Here is a 16,276-nt window from a genome sequence, read left to right as displayed (position 1 = left end):
TAAATTATTAATATGAATAATAAAGACTAATTTATTTAATTACTTAAGTGTTTAAAAACAATAATCTTTATATGTAATACAATCTAATCAAATAGTATTATGGAAAAGAATTAATAAGTGAATACATTTAGAAACATTGTTAGACAAAAAAAAAATAATTAAATAATTATTTAAACTTTTAACAAAAATGAAGATACTTCCTTTATTTAATTTATCTTAAAACTATAAATTATTATTCATATATAATATTACATTATCATACAATGTCCTTTATATTTTTATATAATTGGATACATTTGATCACTTATATAATTTTGCTTATGATCATCTTTAAAGTACTTCATAATTATAACGTTCCATTTTGATCATATATATTTTATTATTTTTATATATAATTATTTTTACGCATCAAATATATTTATTATATATTCTAATGCCATTTATATCATGAAACAATTTCTTAATTTTAAAATCATTTTAAAATATTGTAATATAAAGCGTAAAAGTTATATATGCAAGCGTCCGATTAATTTAAAACATTCTGTATTGATATTATAAATTGTCGAATAAAAGTAGGACATAAGTATATGTAATGAATTTATGTTATTATATCGCTCTTTAAAATTAGTTAAGAATTTATCATTTTAAAATAAATTTTCTATATACATATTTAATTAACATTAAAACTTTATACATAATCTTATTTTATTTTTATTTTTTTAAATAATAATTTTAAAATTAATTTAAATCTTAACGCGAAAGAAAATCATTAGAAATACTTTTGTACATTTAAATCATATATACATATATATAATAATATTATACTATATTGACTTAAAAGAAAAATGTTACTATAAAACTATTGCGGTAATGATATGCAGTACATTGCGATGGACAACCAAATTAACCGCGAAGTTATTGGCTGCGATATGTGTACAACATATAATAATAATAATAATAATAATAATAATAATGTTGATATTACTTGACCAAAACTGTTTTTCATTAATTACTATTATTTAAACTATTTATAACTTACCTATTTTTTTTTTTTTTTTTTATTATTTCCAAAGATTAAAGTTTACATATTACAATAACATTATTAAATAACAAGATTGAAAAATTTAATTTTTATACTAAAAAAAGTATTAGATTTATATATATATTTTTTATATAATTAGAAATGATTGTTGTTGTTAAATAAATATATACAAACGTCTATTTACAGATACAATTTTAAACTAGGATTTAGACATATTAATGTAACACAACATATCATTAGTTTTATTCTATATTTTTTAATTTAAACTTGTCAATTGACAAATATACATACATATTCAAAATATATATTATATAAAAATACGCATATGCGTATAAATAAATATAAAACTAGCTCAATATGGTCTGTTAATCATATTGCACATAATATTTTATATTAAATGCGGAACATAAAAAAATCACTTTGATTAAATCCATTAACTTTTGAATACGCCTCCTATACCATTGACAAGCATCTATCTACTATCTTTTTTTTTTTTTTTAAAAATGAAACTTTCTCCACCTTAGATACTTATAAATTGAGCTCGATAATATTTTATAATTTATTGTACATCCCCCATTTTAAAATAAATTATTACATTTTTTTTTTACTCGGCATTTAATAAAAAAAAAAATTAAAATATTTTTTATATTATAATAAAAAAAAAAATTAATTAATAAAAAATGAACATATATAATATTTGTATGATAGTAAATAAAAAAGCAAAGATAATTATGCCTAGGGCAGTTAAGAAGCTTGTTTAGATATTATTATGTAATAATAACATAACATATCTGCAATCATAACAATAAATCCAGTTAAGGACTGTAAACGTATAATGTAGTAACTCTTCAAAAGCCTTCAAATAAAACAATCATATGGCCAAATCTGTAAAATAATGTTGGCTTGTATCTTGTTAGATTAATTGAATCTAACTGTAACACCCGTATCATTAGATTTAGAGACAATAAAATCAAAAGTTAACTTATTCTAAGAATATTGAAATTAAGGTCATTTCTATAATGTGCATAATTTTTTTTAAAAAGATTTGTAATTGTGACGCGTCTGCTTTCGCACTTTATTTAACTAGATACTATTTTATATTCTTTACTAAATAAATTCATTTAACAAGCTTAAATAATATAATACCATAATTAACCTTGATTATATATTTTATTTATTTATTTTTTTATATAATTGTTACATCGTCACAGGTTTTCTTTAATTTAATCGTGGCATTCATATATTTGTTATCGTTTTCCTTTTTTTTTTTAATCAATTATTAATTTAACAACCTAAGTAGCATATTTTTTTTACTATAATACATTCTTTATTAAGTAATAATAAAGGTTATACTACAAAATAAATTTTCTAATATTTGTTTTTTTTTTTTGCGACAAAGTAGTTAGCTCCTACTTTTATTAAACGCTCAATCAATAGAATAGTGTGTACGCTGGTAATGATTATACTATGACTTATTTTCTCACTTGTTTCGATTATTTTATCTTCCTGTTACAATAATTAAAATTTATTCCGTTATCAAAAAAATTATAAATGTTTAACATTCTTAAAACTGTTAACCAGATAATTTTAGCTCATTTACTAACCTTATGCGGCGTAAAGCACTATCTCCGCCCTTATAAAACGCTTCACATAGGATGTCGAACCAGAGATTTCGTTCGAACGAAGCGAATAATGCACATACATCAGAGTAAGTTTTTCCTGTTTGAAAAAATTATAAAAAAATTTGTCTAGTGGCTTCGAAGATGAATTAATATTATGGGAAATAAATGAAGTTTTGAGATGTAATAGTCCTCCTCCTGATAGCAAGAATCAATCAAATAATATATCATCAAGAAATCAGAACCCCGGTGGACAAAATATTATTATAAATAATTCTATAACACAAGACAGGCATCAACAAAACGGTCAAAATGATGATTTTTCTTCTCATCATTCAAATCAAAATCAACAAGATACACATCAACATAAAACTAATCTTAACCAAAACATTCAACAACAAAATGTTCAATATAAAAATCAAATGTTACAACAAGTATTACAAGGTAAAACTTATAGAAGCACACAGCCTGGAAATGATGAATTAAAAAAAATGATGAAAGTAAATTCTTCACAAAATATACAAATACAGCAGCAGCAAATAACAAGGAGCCCGCAAAGTAGTAGTCAACAAAATTTGCTACGAGATTGTCAGGTACAACAACATCATAGTAACGTTGATCAATCTCATATTATTTCAAATCAACCTCAACAACATATTATTGTACAACAGATAAGTAGTCCTCTCCAACAAGGAGCTATAGCACTTCAATTAACAAATACTTCAAATCAACAAATTGTCGGAACAAATTTTCCTACAGAATCATTAAGGCCGGTATCCCAGATGTCAACATCTAAAAATATGTTGCCTACGACAAGTCGTACTATTTCATCTAATGATCCAAGTTACATAAGTCCTGTAAATAATAGTAATCATGTAACAACGACTGTTGGTGGAAATAATCGACAATCAGGACAATTATCAAATATGTTAAATACACAACAAATACTACAACAACAACAACGTCAGAATTCTTCACATTCAATTTCTAAAAATCAACAATCAAATAATAATGTCTTTGAGAAACGTTCAATGCCGTACCAACAGGTCCAGCAATCTCTTTCTAGGCCGCAATCTCAGTCCCAAATTGTAAACAGTCCCGTTTCGGTATCAACTCCACAATCAAATCAAAAATATGTTGAATCTCCTACATACAGCAATCCTCCAAGTAATAGTCAAAGTAACCCATCACCAAAAATGCAACAACGACAAAATGTTAATGGACATTTTTTGGTACAATCACAGTTACAACAAATAGCACCACAAGGTAGCAATACTGTTGTCGTTTTACCCTCAAATAGGCAAAATATTGCCCGATATAATGAAGACACCAGAGTCGTAAATCAATCTCAATTTATTTCTCCACAAACAAGAACTGTTGGAGCAATTATTCAACCAAATAATGTTCAACAAGCACGTTTTGTTCCACAATATCAAAATGCTAATATTTTAGCAACAACTTCTAATGGTGATCTTCGACAAGAAATTTTTCAAACGGGTAATATTAACGCAAAATCTCAACCAATTATTATTGAGCAAGGAGGTTCTAGAATTGTTCAACATGTAGTATTAGGTACACCACAAATGAATCCAAATATTAGAACATCTTCAGTACCAACAACAGTATCTATACAAAATCAACCAATGACACATACTAATAATATTCAACAACAATCCGTTCAATCAGTTACAATTCATGGCCAAAAACATGGTACCCAACAACAGATTCAACAAAATTCACTTCAACAACAACAAATTCAATCTCAAGTTGGACAAAATTATGTTACTTCAAATACACAATCTCAACAACATATTCAACATATTCAGATTAATAAACAACAACAATCTAATGTTAATGTTAATATTCAACAATCTGGAGGTAATAAAAAAAATACTAAACCAACTATAAATAAAGCCATGCCGAAGAAAAAAAGTTTACCAACACCTACTACAACACCAAACACTTCTTTTAATAACTTATTGAATAATAGTTCATCAAAACTTCAGAATACACCAACAACTTCATCACAACAAGCTCCAACGGTTAATAATGATAACATGTTACAAGCCAATCAAATGGCTGTTAGATTATCACTTGAAAATCTTCATCAAATTTCTCGGATATCAGAAGAAATCGAAAAACTTAAACAACTTCAAACTAAAACGGGTCAAAATCAATCGGCTAAAATAAAAAGCTTAGAAGACAAACGTGGTTTAATTTTTATTTCAGCACTTCAACAACAACATAATGTTACAACGCAAATTCAAACATCAACTTCAAAATCTACACCAATTACACAGACTAAACCAATTGTAAATGGTTCTAAAAATAAGGGGCAAAATAAGAGGAATCAAAAAACAATTGTTACTACACCAATATCTAGTGATAGTAGTACACCTAAAATGGCACCATCTTCAAATATATCAAATATAACCAAACAAGGTAATTCTTCAACTAAAACACAAACTATTAAAGAAAAAAATATAAATAGAAATGTGGATAAAAAGTCTTTACAACATAATAATGCAGATATAAACGGTAATATTATTTATTAAAATTTTATTTTATTTTATTTTAGAATCACGTATCAATCGCTCTTCTTCACAATCATTTGAAACTTTAAAATCTGATGATAATTTAAAATCTATATCTTCAAATGATACATCAAAAAAAGAAAATTCAGAATTGTTAAATGAACTTAATAAAACAAAATCAATTGAAGATAATGGAGATGAAAATAGTAAAGAAAGCTGTACATCACCTGAAGAACCTAAAATTATTATTCCTACTCCTTCAATTCAAGTATCTAGAATATTAAGTCATATGGAATATAGAAAAAGAAATATTGAAATATTTAAAATGGAATTATTAAAAAAAGTTAATAATCCTGATGTATCAACACCATTTCAATCAAAAGAAGATGTTGTAAATAGATTGATTCCATATTCATTATTTGAAGAACCTGAATTAAAAGCAGAAACACTTGAAAGATTTGATCATGATTACTTAAGACTTAGAAATAGTCAATTAAGTCGAATAAAATTATTAGAAAAAAAATTACGTGGTAAAATGATGAAAGAAGCAGAATTACCAACACAATTTAAAGCCGATCATATTCAATTTTTAATGATGGATGTTGAGTATGAAAAACGTCGTCTAAAGAAAGAAAAAGAAAAAGCAAATACTGATGAAGTAGAAAATTTTATTGATAGAACATTTGCTGAAAATGGAAATAATATAAATTTAATTAATGATCTTAAAAATTTCATTCATAAAAAACAAGAATCTATACCTGTACCTCACAAGTTACATTTTACTTATGATCTTCCAGAAATTGATCCAAATAATTTCATTCCAAATATTCCAGATTCATGGAAAACTCCTTGTTATACAGTTTATGATAGTTCAGAAGATGAGATTGAAGATATTGAAGATAATGATTATGAAACAGATTCAGAACATAGTGAAATTGATATAAAATCTCAAAGTTCCTGTAATGAAAAAGAATCAATTGAAAATATTAAACAAGAGTCAAGTTTGATATTCATAAAATCAACTACACCATTTATGAATCCATTAACTTCAAGTAATATACAAAAATGTACAAATCAAATTCAAATTGAGCAAACATTGACAAAAAGTAATAATAATATATTGACAGAAAAAGATACAAATAATGAACAAACATCTATTACAGCAATGCTTCAAAAATTGGAGGGTTTAGATAATGCTGAAAATAGTATAATTAAGAATAGTCCTTTAAGTGAAAATAGTGAAGAAAAACAATATCAGAAATTATCTATACGTTTACCTAAATCAAGTGTGATGAGTGATAGTATAATTACAAGTCATACTAAGTCTGATAATATTAATTTATCATTTTCTTCAAAGTCTTTGATAAATATTAATGAAAAGAAATTTAATATACCTGAAAAATCTAACAAATCATTGAATAATAAATTATTGCTCACTGTAGAAAAACAATCAATTACACCACCAAGTCAGATTCTTGATAATGTAAGTACTTGTAGTAGTATAATTTCAGAGAATGAAAAAATAGCTCCAAAGTGTATATTAAAAATACCTAAAATTAATAAAGAAATTAATATAAAGTCAGAAGAATTAGCTAATGATAAAGATAGACGAAGGCAAGAAAAGCGTGATCGTAAAGAGAAAAAGAAGGCAAAGAAATTAGAAAAACAAAGATTAAAAGAGTTAAATGCTACAGAAGAAAGCTTAACAAATATACAAGAAATTTCTAATATCTCTGAAGTATCAAGTGATGCTAAAAATCAATCTCCAACACCACGTTTAGTATTAAAATTAAATAGAAATACCTCTTTTAAAGATATTTCAGCATCTAAAGAAAAAGATACTGATAAAAATATTGTACCTGATGACAACATATCTAAAAAACTTATTTTACCATTAAAAATTGATAAGAAACATACAAAAGAAAGTAAAAAAAATACAATAAATTTACTTAAAATACCTAAAGATGTTGAAAATAATGTAAAAATTAAACAAAATCAATCTTTTAATGATAATTTAATAAAAGATACTATTGATGAAAAAAATATGAATGAATTGAAGAAAAGAAAATCAGATTGTCCCTCAATTGTTCCATTAAAAATTCCTAAATTAAAATTACCAAAATTAGGATTAAATGAGATAAAACAAGAAATATCAAATCCAAAAATAGCAACACAATTAAGCATACCTAAACTAAAAATACCAAAATTAAATATTTCAAATAACGATATGAATATAAAAATTCAAAAAGCTTCCATTCCTAAAAAGTGTTTATCAACATTACCTGGTAGCAGTTATAGTAGTAATGAAAAAAATGCTTCATTAAGTAATTTATCAGATAATAATATTAATGATTATGATAGTACTTTTGAATCATTATCTAATACTTCAACTGAAGTTACTAAAAAAGAGAAAAAATCAAAAGAAGTGAAGAAAAGTAAAGAAAGTAGGAAAGATAAAGAACACAAAAAGAAAAAACATAAAGATGATAGAATTGTTGCCCCATTAAAGCTATCATTAAAACATCCTTTTGAAAGTTCTCAAAATGTATCAGCCACTACAAGTAAAAGTTCTGAAATGTCAAAGATAACTCTGAATCTAAATAGAACATGGAATAATGAAACGTCAAAATCTAACTTATTAGAAAATGTAAAAAATCCTGAAAAAGAAAGTATAATTTCAAAATTGTCAATGTCAACTGATTCAATAAAAATTAAAAATTCAGATTTAATACTTAAATTATCAAAAATAAAGAAGGATGCACCTAGCGAACATGATTCTAATGTAAAAAATTTAGGTATTGAAAAAATAAAACCTTTAAAATTATCATTAAAAGGATTAAAAGAGAAACAAACTGATAATCCAGACATACCACCATTGAAAATTAAAAAAAAAAGTGATAAAAATGATGTTGATAAAGAAACAAAAGAACATAAAAAAATTAAAGATAAAAAAAAGAGACAAAATTCTTTTCCAGTTCGACCATTACATGGTACAAATCCAGTGTTACCACCACAGGAACGTTTAGCTAGTGCATATGCTGAAGTGGAGAGAAGAAGTATGATTGGAAAAGCGCCAACTTTAATGAATTTTTCATAAAAATGATGCCAATAAAAAGATACTATCAAATATCATCCTGCTTCTTATATTTTTTTCTTTAATTTAAAGTATAGAAAAAAAAATTATGTTAAAGAAAATAAATTACAACAAATACTTACAATTTAGAATAATTTATAAATGTATAACATTTTTCGCAAAAATTTTTGGCCATAGATATTGTATTATAAATGATTCAAAACAATACATGGAATTTAATTTCAACTACTAAAGAAAGAAATGAAATAAGAAAAATATTAACATAATTAATGCACATTCATTGGCATTTTTATTGATAAAAAAAATGTGTGTACTGATTATTAGTACATACTCGTTTGATAAAGTGTAATAAATAAAAAGGAATGTTTGTTGAAGTTTTATTAATTAATAATATGGATGATGTGAAATAAAAACAAAATTGTCATCAGAATCATCAAAAAAAAAACTTATATAGAATACTTTTATATGTACAAAAACAAATTTTCTTTGAAGAAGATGTAAATAGAAATAAAATAAAATTCATACTCTACTATGTTAGCCGTAAATTTTTTCATGAAAAGCATTTCTAATGGCAAAAAGATTTTTTTTTTTAATTAATCCTATCTATATTTAATGTATAATTACTTCCAAAAAAAATTTCATCGTTTCTTTTTTTTTTGGAAAGAGTGAATTAATCGTGCCTTGCATAATTTTAACAACTATCTTTACTAAACTATTAAAATTTAATTATTAAAAATTTGACAAAATTGATGTGTTAAACCAAAATTTTCAATACGAGATCTTTAAACAATGTTATTATTATTAAAAAAAAACCTCATTATTATTATTTTTTTATTTTGTAAAGTAATATATTTTTTTTATGTTACTTCTTTTCTAGGTGCTCATTTTAGGTACTTAATATATATAAATTTTTTAATTAAAGTGTTTGTTTGATTTCTTAATTTCCGGTAAACATTATCATAAGATATAGTTTATTGTATAATAATGATTGTATAATAAATTTAAAATTATATTGTTTTTTTTTCAAACAAATTGTTATTATTGATAAATATATCATATAAATTATGAATTAATACAACAAAAAAATATTTTTTTCTGGGTAAAAAAAAAGAATAGAAAAAATAAATATAATTTTGATTGCAAAAAAGCTTAATAAAAAATTTTTGAAATTGGTAAATATATATAAACAAAAAATTTATGCTACAAATAGATTCCGACAATAAAAAATAAAAGCGTTTAAACAATATAAATTTTAAATATATGAATACTTTACTAATTACAATTTGAATATATTATTAATTCAAAAAAAAAACAACTATAATTTACCATTATATATAAATTACATTTGATAAAAAATAAAATAATGCATAATTTTAAAAAGATTTAAAGGTTATAATTTATATAAATATAATTTATGAACAAATTTTTTTTTAATGTTTAAAATATGGGAAAAATATTTTTGATTGAAATAAATTTAAAATTCATTAAAGAATAATTTTCACAAATAATTATTCTTTTTCTCCTGCTAATTATGATATATTATTACTATAATTGTATATTTGTGGTATAAATAAATTTTAATTAATATAATTTTAAAGTTTCTTTAAACTTTTAACATATCATTAATAAATCTAAACTTTTATAATATTATTTATTTTTATATTATTAATCTTTTTACTCATAAATTAAAATTTTTAACATATTATTATCATTATTTCTCTGTTGTTTACAATTTTATTTAATGTACATTTTTTTAATACAATACCTAATGAATCACTTTATTAAAAAATTTTTAATTTCAATTTTGATATTAAAAATATTAAGCTTTTTTTCTTTACTTATCTTTTATTATTTAAGTGCAAGTTTAATATATTTTTTTACTATTATTGTATTCTACTTCATATTATTATCATCCAATGTGATAAAACATATTTTTAATTATTATTATACGTTTTCTTTATAATCTGGTTCTATTGAAAGCATTAAGTAAATTATAAAAAAAATAATACATAAATAGCATTTTAAACAAAAAAAAAATTACTTTTAGATAAGTTAATATAAAGTATTTTATATAACAAAGAAAAAAAACACAAAGGTCAGAAAAATGCTAGTAATTAAAAAAAAATTTTTTTACAATTTGAGTTTTTTGATTAATAAATTTACTATAAATTTACAAAAAATTTTTTAATATAAAATAATATTTTTATTTATTATTTTTTGTTTAATACATTTTATTAACGTTTACCATAATATTAAAATATATAAAAATTTATCAACTTATAATTAGTTTTATCTCATTCCCTTTTTGAATGTTATAATTTAAAAATTTTTTTTTTGATAAATATATTAAAATTATTAATAATAACAAATTTTCTTTTTTTTTTGTCATTAAAGTATTATATAATGTATAATTGGAAAAATTTTCATTTATCAATAAGTAGAGTTGGGAATATTTAGTTCATTATATTAATTTGTTTAACATATAAACTTTTGATACTTTTATATTATTCTTATTTTTCTTTCTATATATAATTTTCCTTTTGTATAAAAAAGAAGTTGATAAAAGATATGCTTTATATAAATATATATATGAAATTATCTGTTTTTACTAAATTTTAATGGTATTTAAATATATAGATATGATAGCACAAAATAAGTCATTATAATTATTTTCTATTTGTTCAAAATATTTCTCAAAAATGAGTTCTTTTGAGTAATCCTAATTGTAGTTAGTTTGGTGACAAAACTATCAAGTATATACATATATATAAGACATCTTTAAAATTTTAAAGAAATTTTTAATAATCTTTTTTTTTAAAATTATTTATTATTTTTTATACTTTAATTGTTCAAAAGTTTATGATTTAAAGTTATATTTATTTTACCTATAACTATATAATTTTATTTAAAGACATTTAACAAAAAAATTTTTAAAGGTTTTTTTGTTGTTATACAAATTGACATTATTGAGATTTAATAAAAAAAAGATAATAATTGATAATTTTTATTCAAAACATCTTTTGATACAGATTTTTTTAATAATTTTTTTACTAACCAATTTATCATACAAATTTTTTTAAAAAAATCTTAAGATTTAATTATAATAATAAAACAAATTTTATTCATTTTTTTTAAATTTATTAAATTTTATAAATTTATAAAATAATCATGTTTCTAGTTATATTAATAAGTTAAAAGAATTTTCATAAACAATAAAAAGTAAGCTTTTAATTTTCTTTTTAACTTTTTCTATTCAATTTTGTTATGTTAATTGAAGAAAATATATAATAAATAAATTTTTTATAAAAGAATAATTTTTTTTTCATTTTAAAAATTGAAAATTATTATAAAAATGCACCTAACTTTATTTCAATATTATATATATTAATTACCATAATATAGACTAAAAGTCTTTTTGACCACCAACTATCAAATAATGAGTATAATAAAAAAAATAAAATAAAAATTATATTTAACTTAAAAATTATGAGAATTAAAAATTTTTATGTAATTTTTGGATACTCTTTATATAATATTCAATGATATGGTAGTATAAACTTATAAAAATTTTTAATCAAAATTTTCTTTTTTTATTTTTGGTATGATGAAAATAATATTAAAAAAAATGATATCTGTTTGTTGTTAGCAATGACTATTTTGCTAAAGATTATCATTTTAATAATAAAACTTTATTCAATTATTTTAAATTTTTATAAATTTATCTTTTAATATCAGTCAAAATGAGATGGCACATGATTAGTTAATATTTTTTTCTATAAATTTTTTATCAAATTATCTATATATCATTTTATTAAAATGATTTTAATTTTGTTAAAAATAAAAAAAAATGACATATGATAATCATTTTTTTAAAACCTTCTTTATAATTTATAAAAATAATAATATTTTAGAATAATATATAATCATTGAAAAATATTATAAAATATCTTATAGTTTAATTCATAATAAAATACTTTAGTAAAATTAATTGATTTTAGTATGAAATGAAAGATGATATATATTTATTTTTGTAATATTTTTTATGCATATATTATTCTATTGTTAATAATTTATATATCAAAGTTATGAAAGTTAAATGATAGTAATTATAACAACTTTTTATTGTATCTTATTTTTAAAAAAAAAAAAATTTTTATCTATTTTTCTATTAAATATAAAACTTTATTATGTGATATAAGAAATGCTTTCTTTTATTTTTGCGTGACAAACTTTTTATATATCTGGTAGATATAAAAATATGAATATATCATAATCATTTTCATAATATGTAGATAAATACTTTCGTTTTCATAACAGATTGTTTTGTTCCTTATAAAGTTGTATCACTTTAAATATCTATCATTCATATATTTATTTATAACAAAAAATTTCACATTTTTTTTAATAATTATATTATTTTTAATTCTTAATTTTTAATATATCATAAATTTATATAAATAATTATTTAGTTTAATAGTCTTCTTTTAATTTTATCTTTTATAAATATCTTCATTATTTAATAGTAAAAAATTATTATCTATATATTTTTAATAATCTTTTAATAATCTTTTATTAATTACTAAATAATTGATTTTTTTTGTCACTTAAGTCATAAACCTATCAAATTTATGTATTTATTTTCTTTCTTTCTTTTTTTGTTAATAAATACTTTTAATAGTGTAAATTAAAAAATTTTAATATGATATTATATTACTAAAATTATTTTATAGTTTTATATATATAATATTTTTAAAAAAACAACTTAACTTTTATAAATTTCTTATATATCTATATTTAGAGAGAGTGGATAAAAATTTTTATTATAAATAAAAAAATGAATGATCAAAATATATTAAAAAATCATGGAAATTTAAAATTATCAAAAAATAATATTTTTACTAATAATGAAAGACAAAATACTTTAGAAATGTTAAAAACTAAGGTAAGTTAATTTAAAAAGAATAATTAATTTTGTAACAATCTTATTATAAATTTATAATAATAATATAAGAATAGTTTTTAATAATATAAAAAGAAATTTTATAAATTTACCTTTTGACAGGGGGTACTAAAAAGTTTTCTCATATTTATTAGAGCAATTTTAATAATAAAAATGTTAGGTTTTTAAATAGTAAAATTAAAAATATTTAAAAATGTATATTATTTTTAATGTTAATACTAAAATATTATAAAAATAATACTTTTATTATTTTTATCATTTTAGATGGTTACAAATATTTTTTTTTATATGGTTTAGGACAATTATGAAATACTTTATATGATAGTAAAGTACACATATGATGTACCATTACATTTCTTTTTTATTTATAACTTTTTAATATTCATAAAAATATTTTTAAGAAAAAGAAGAGATTACACATAATTAAAATCTTTTACTCTACATATTGAGTATATTTCGAAAAAGTTTACTAATAGTTTGTAATTAGACCTTTTTATATTTCTCTCCTAGAAAAGCGATATTATTCACAAATTTGATGATTGTTATATCGTGTGAAAAAAGTATACATTTTTATAAAATATAAATTATAACTTTAATTTTCACTTGTTTAATGATTAAATAATTTTTAACTTTATCTTATAATTTTATATATTATTAATTATATTAAAAAAAAATTTACCACTTTAAATTTTAACTGTTTTATTTGATTAATATTAGTAATAAAAGATCATAAATTCTTATTTTCTTATTAATAATAAATAATATTAAATATTATTTAAAAAAAAAAATTTGTGATTATTATTTTTACAATATCATTTTTTTTTTTTAAAAAAAAAAGAAGATATAAATTAATATTCACTAATAAATATATGTCGGCATTTTTCAATAAAAATAGATCAAGTTTCGTATTTCATAATCTAATGTTAGTTTCTTTAGTTTTTTATATGTTTGTTGTTAAATAAAATATGTTATCATAGTGGTGTATTATGTCTTATTGATATACATTTAAATTTAAAAAATTTTCTACAATATTTTTAAAATTTAATAATTAATAAATATAAATATATATATATATATATATATACATTTTCTTTTCTATTATATTCAATTCCTTGTAGAGCTTTAAGAAACAAAGATTAGTAGTTGAAGATAGAAAGTATTCTTTTAGTGAAACGAATTTTATAGAAGTCCTATTATTAAGCCATTATATGAAAGATTATTTAATAAATGATATAAAATTATTCAAATTTTTTCTTTGGAAAAGACTATCATTTTTATTAAATATACTATTAATATTATTTAATTTTTTAATAATTTTAATTAATCTTAAAAATTGGAAGTTAATAAAAAAAATTTTCAATTGGTGTATGTTATCAACATCAAAAATAAATTTTAATAATGAAGATAAGATTTTTACAAGGTAAGTAATAGATATAAGGAATAATCTTTTAATATATTCCTATTTTACAAACCAATAATATTAATGATAAATTTTAGAAAATATTAAAATTTATATATTGTATTTTAATATAAAATATATATAAAAAAAATCACATTTATAGATATTTATTGAAAATAAAAATTTAATTAATATTAAAATATTAATTTTTTTTTTATATAAATTATTATATTTTTTAAATATTTATTCAAAAATATTTTTTATTTTATTTTATTATTTTTTTATTCCAGATATATAAATAGTTCAATTATCAATAGAAAAGATAAAGATTTACAATTGAAGAAAACATTTTCTAAAAAAACCATTTTCTTATTAGAAATTAGAAATTTCGCAATTACACTTATGAATTTGGCTTCTTTATTTTATCAAATTTTTATAGTAATATTTTTACAAATAAAAATACCATTTTTGGTAGCTTATATCATACATACGCAAATACCAAGGTATATTTTTATTATTATTTTAATTAGTATAAATTTTTATTATTTTTTTTTTTATAGTACTTCATCAATTACATGTTTTCATAATGAAGCTGAATTATGTTTTAAACAATTATTTGAAAAAAATACAAATATTTGTACTGATCAACAATTACATTTTCAATGTAAACATTATAATTTTTTAGATGAATGTTTTACTAAAAAGGATGTACAATGTCAACCATCTGTTGTTGGAAGAGCTGCAAGTACAGCATATAAAAAAAGACGTTTACAATGTCAACAACAACAGTTACGCTCATCAAATAGAGTAATATTAAATATTATTAATTTTTAATATTATAAAAATTTTTATATTTCTAGAGGCGACATCAATATAAATCTACTATTTATCGTCAAAATCCACCAACAGACCTTCAATTTATTAGTTATATAGGATATCTTCAATCTATATGTATTAGTAATAATACTAATTGTACAAGTGAAATCTTTCGTCAAGATATAAGTAGATGTGAAGAAGACATAAAAAATAAAGCACATGGTAGTGTTCAAGAAGCCAATAGACATAGTCTTTTAAGGTAATTAATAATAATTTTAATATATATATATATATATTTTTTTTAATTTAATATTTTATAGAATGAAACTTCAAGCATCATCAAATTTATTACAGTATAGTGAAACAAAACGTGATGAAGAATGTCTATTAGTACGGTCAGCTTTAACAGATATATTTCAATTACATCAATCATATTGTTTACAAGTAAGTATAATGTTATTTATAATAAAAATTAATTTCTTTTAATTACAAATTCAGACATCTATAACTCGTTGTATGTGTGAGAGGCTTAATTTTGAATATTTTTGTAATATAAGTTGTTCACGTCTTGAAGTTAAAAGTATACCATTTAATCAAATATTAACATGGAGTGATTTTGAAGGAAGATTACGGTCAGCAGTTGGATTTTCACAAAGAACTATAAAAATTTCAACTCAAAACTGTTTTATTATATTTATTGTCTTTTTTATTATAAAAAATTTTTAAGAAAAATAAATGTACCGCAATAATTTTATTAAAAAAAATAATAATACAATATTTTTAATAAATAAAATTTTTTTATTCTTTATTTT

At 20.3% G+C, this 16,276-nt stretch overlaps 2 protein-coding genes across 2 annotated transcripts; both read left to right on the top strand.

Annotated features, from left to right (window-relative positions):
• Positions 1-2,697: 2,697 nt before the first annotated feature.
• On the top strand, positions 2,698-8,292 carry SRAE_X000072200 (Hypothetical protein; the record flags this gene model as incomplete). The annotated part of the gene is made up of 3 exons (XM_024645100.1): positions 2,698-2,750; positions 2,795-5,199; positions 5,240-8,292. 3 exons carry the CDS (start codon positions 2,698-2,700, stop codon positions 8,290-8,292), a joined length of 5,511 nt encoding a protein of 1,836 aa, XP_024510592.1.
• Positions 8,293-14,616: 6,324 nt separating this feature from the next.
• SRAE_X000072100 (Hypothetical protein) lies at positions 14,617-16,190 on the top strand (the record flags this gene model as incomplete). Its single annotated transcript, XM_024645099.1, has 6 exons — positions 14,617-14,669; positions 14,939-15,151; positions 15,209-15,455; positions 15,509-15,723; positions 15,785-15,908; positions 15,963-16,190. The coding sequence occupies 6 exons, from the start codon at positions 14,617-14,619 to the stop codon at positions 16,188-16,190; spliced, it is 1,080 nt and encodes a 359-aa protein (XP_024510591.1).
• Positions 16,191-16,276: the final 86 nt, after the last annotated feature.

The sequence above is a fragment of the Strongyloides ratti genome (assembly GCF_001040885.1).
Source record: "Strongyloides ratti genome assembly S_ratti_ED321, chromosome : X".
Lineage (NCBI taxonomy): Eukaryota > Metazoa > Nematoda > Chromadorea > Rhabditida > Strongyloididae > Strongyloides > Strongyloides ratti.
Note: the sequence above shows the minus strand (reverse complement) of the source record. Positions and strands in the feature narration are given on the sequence as shown.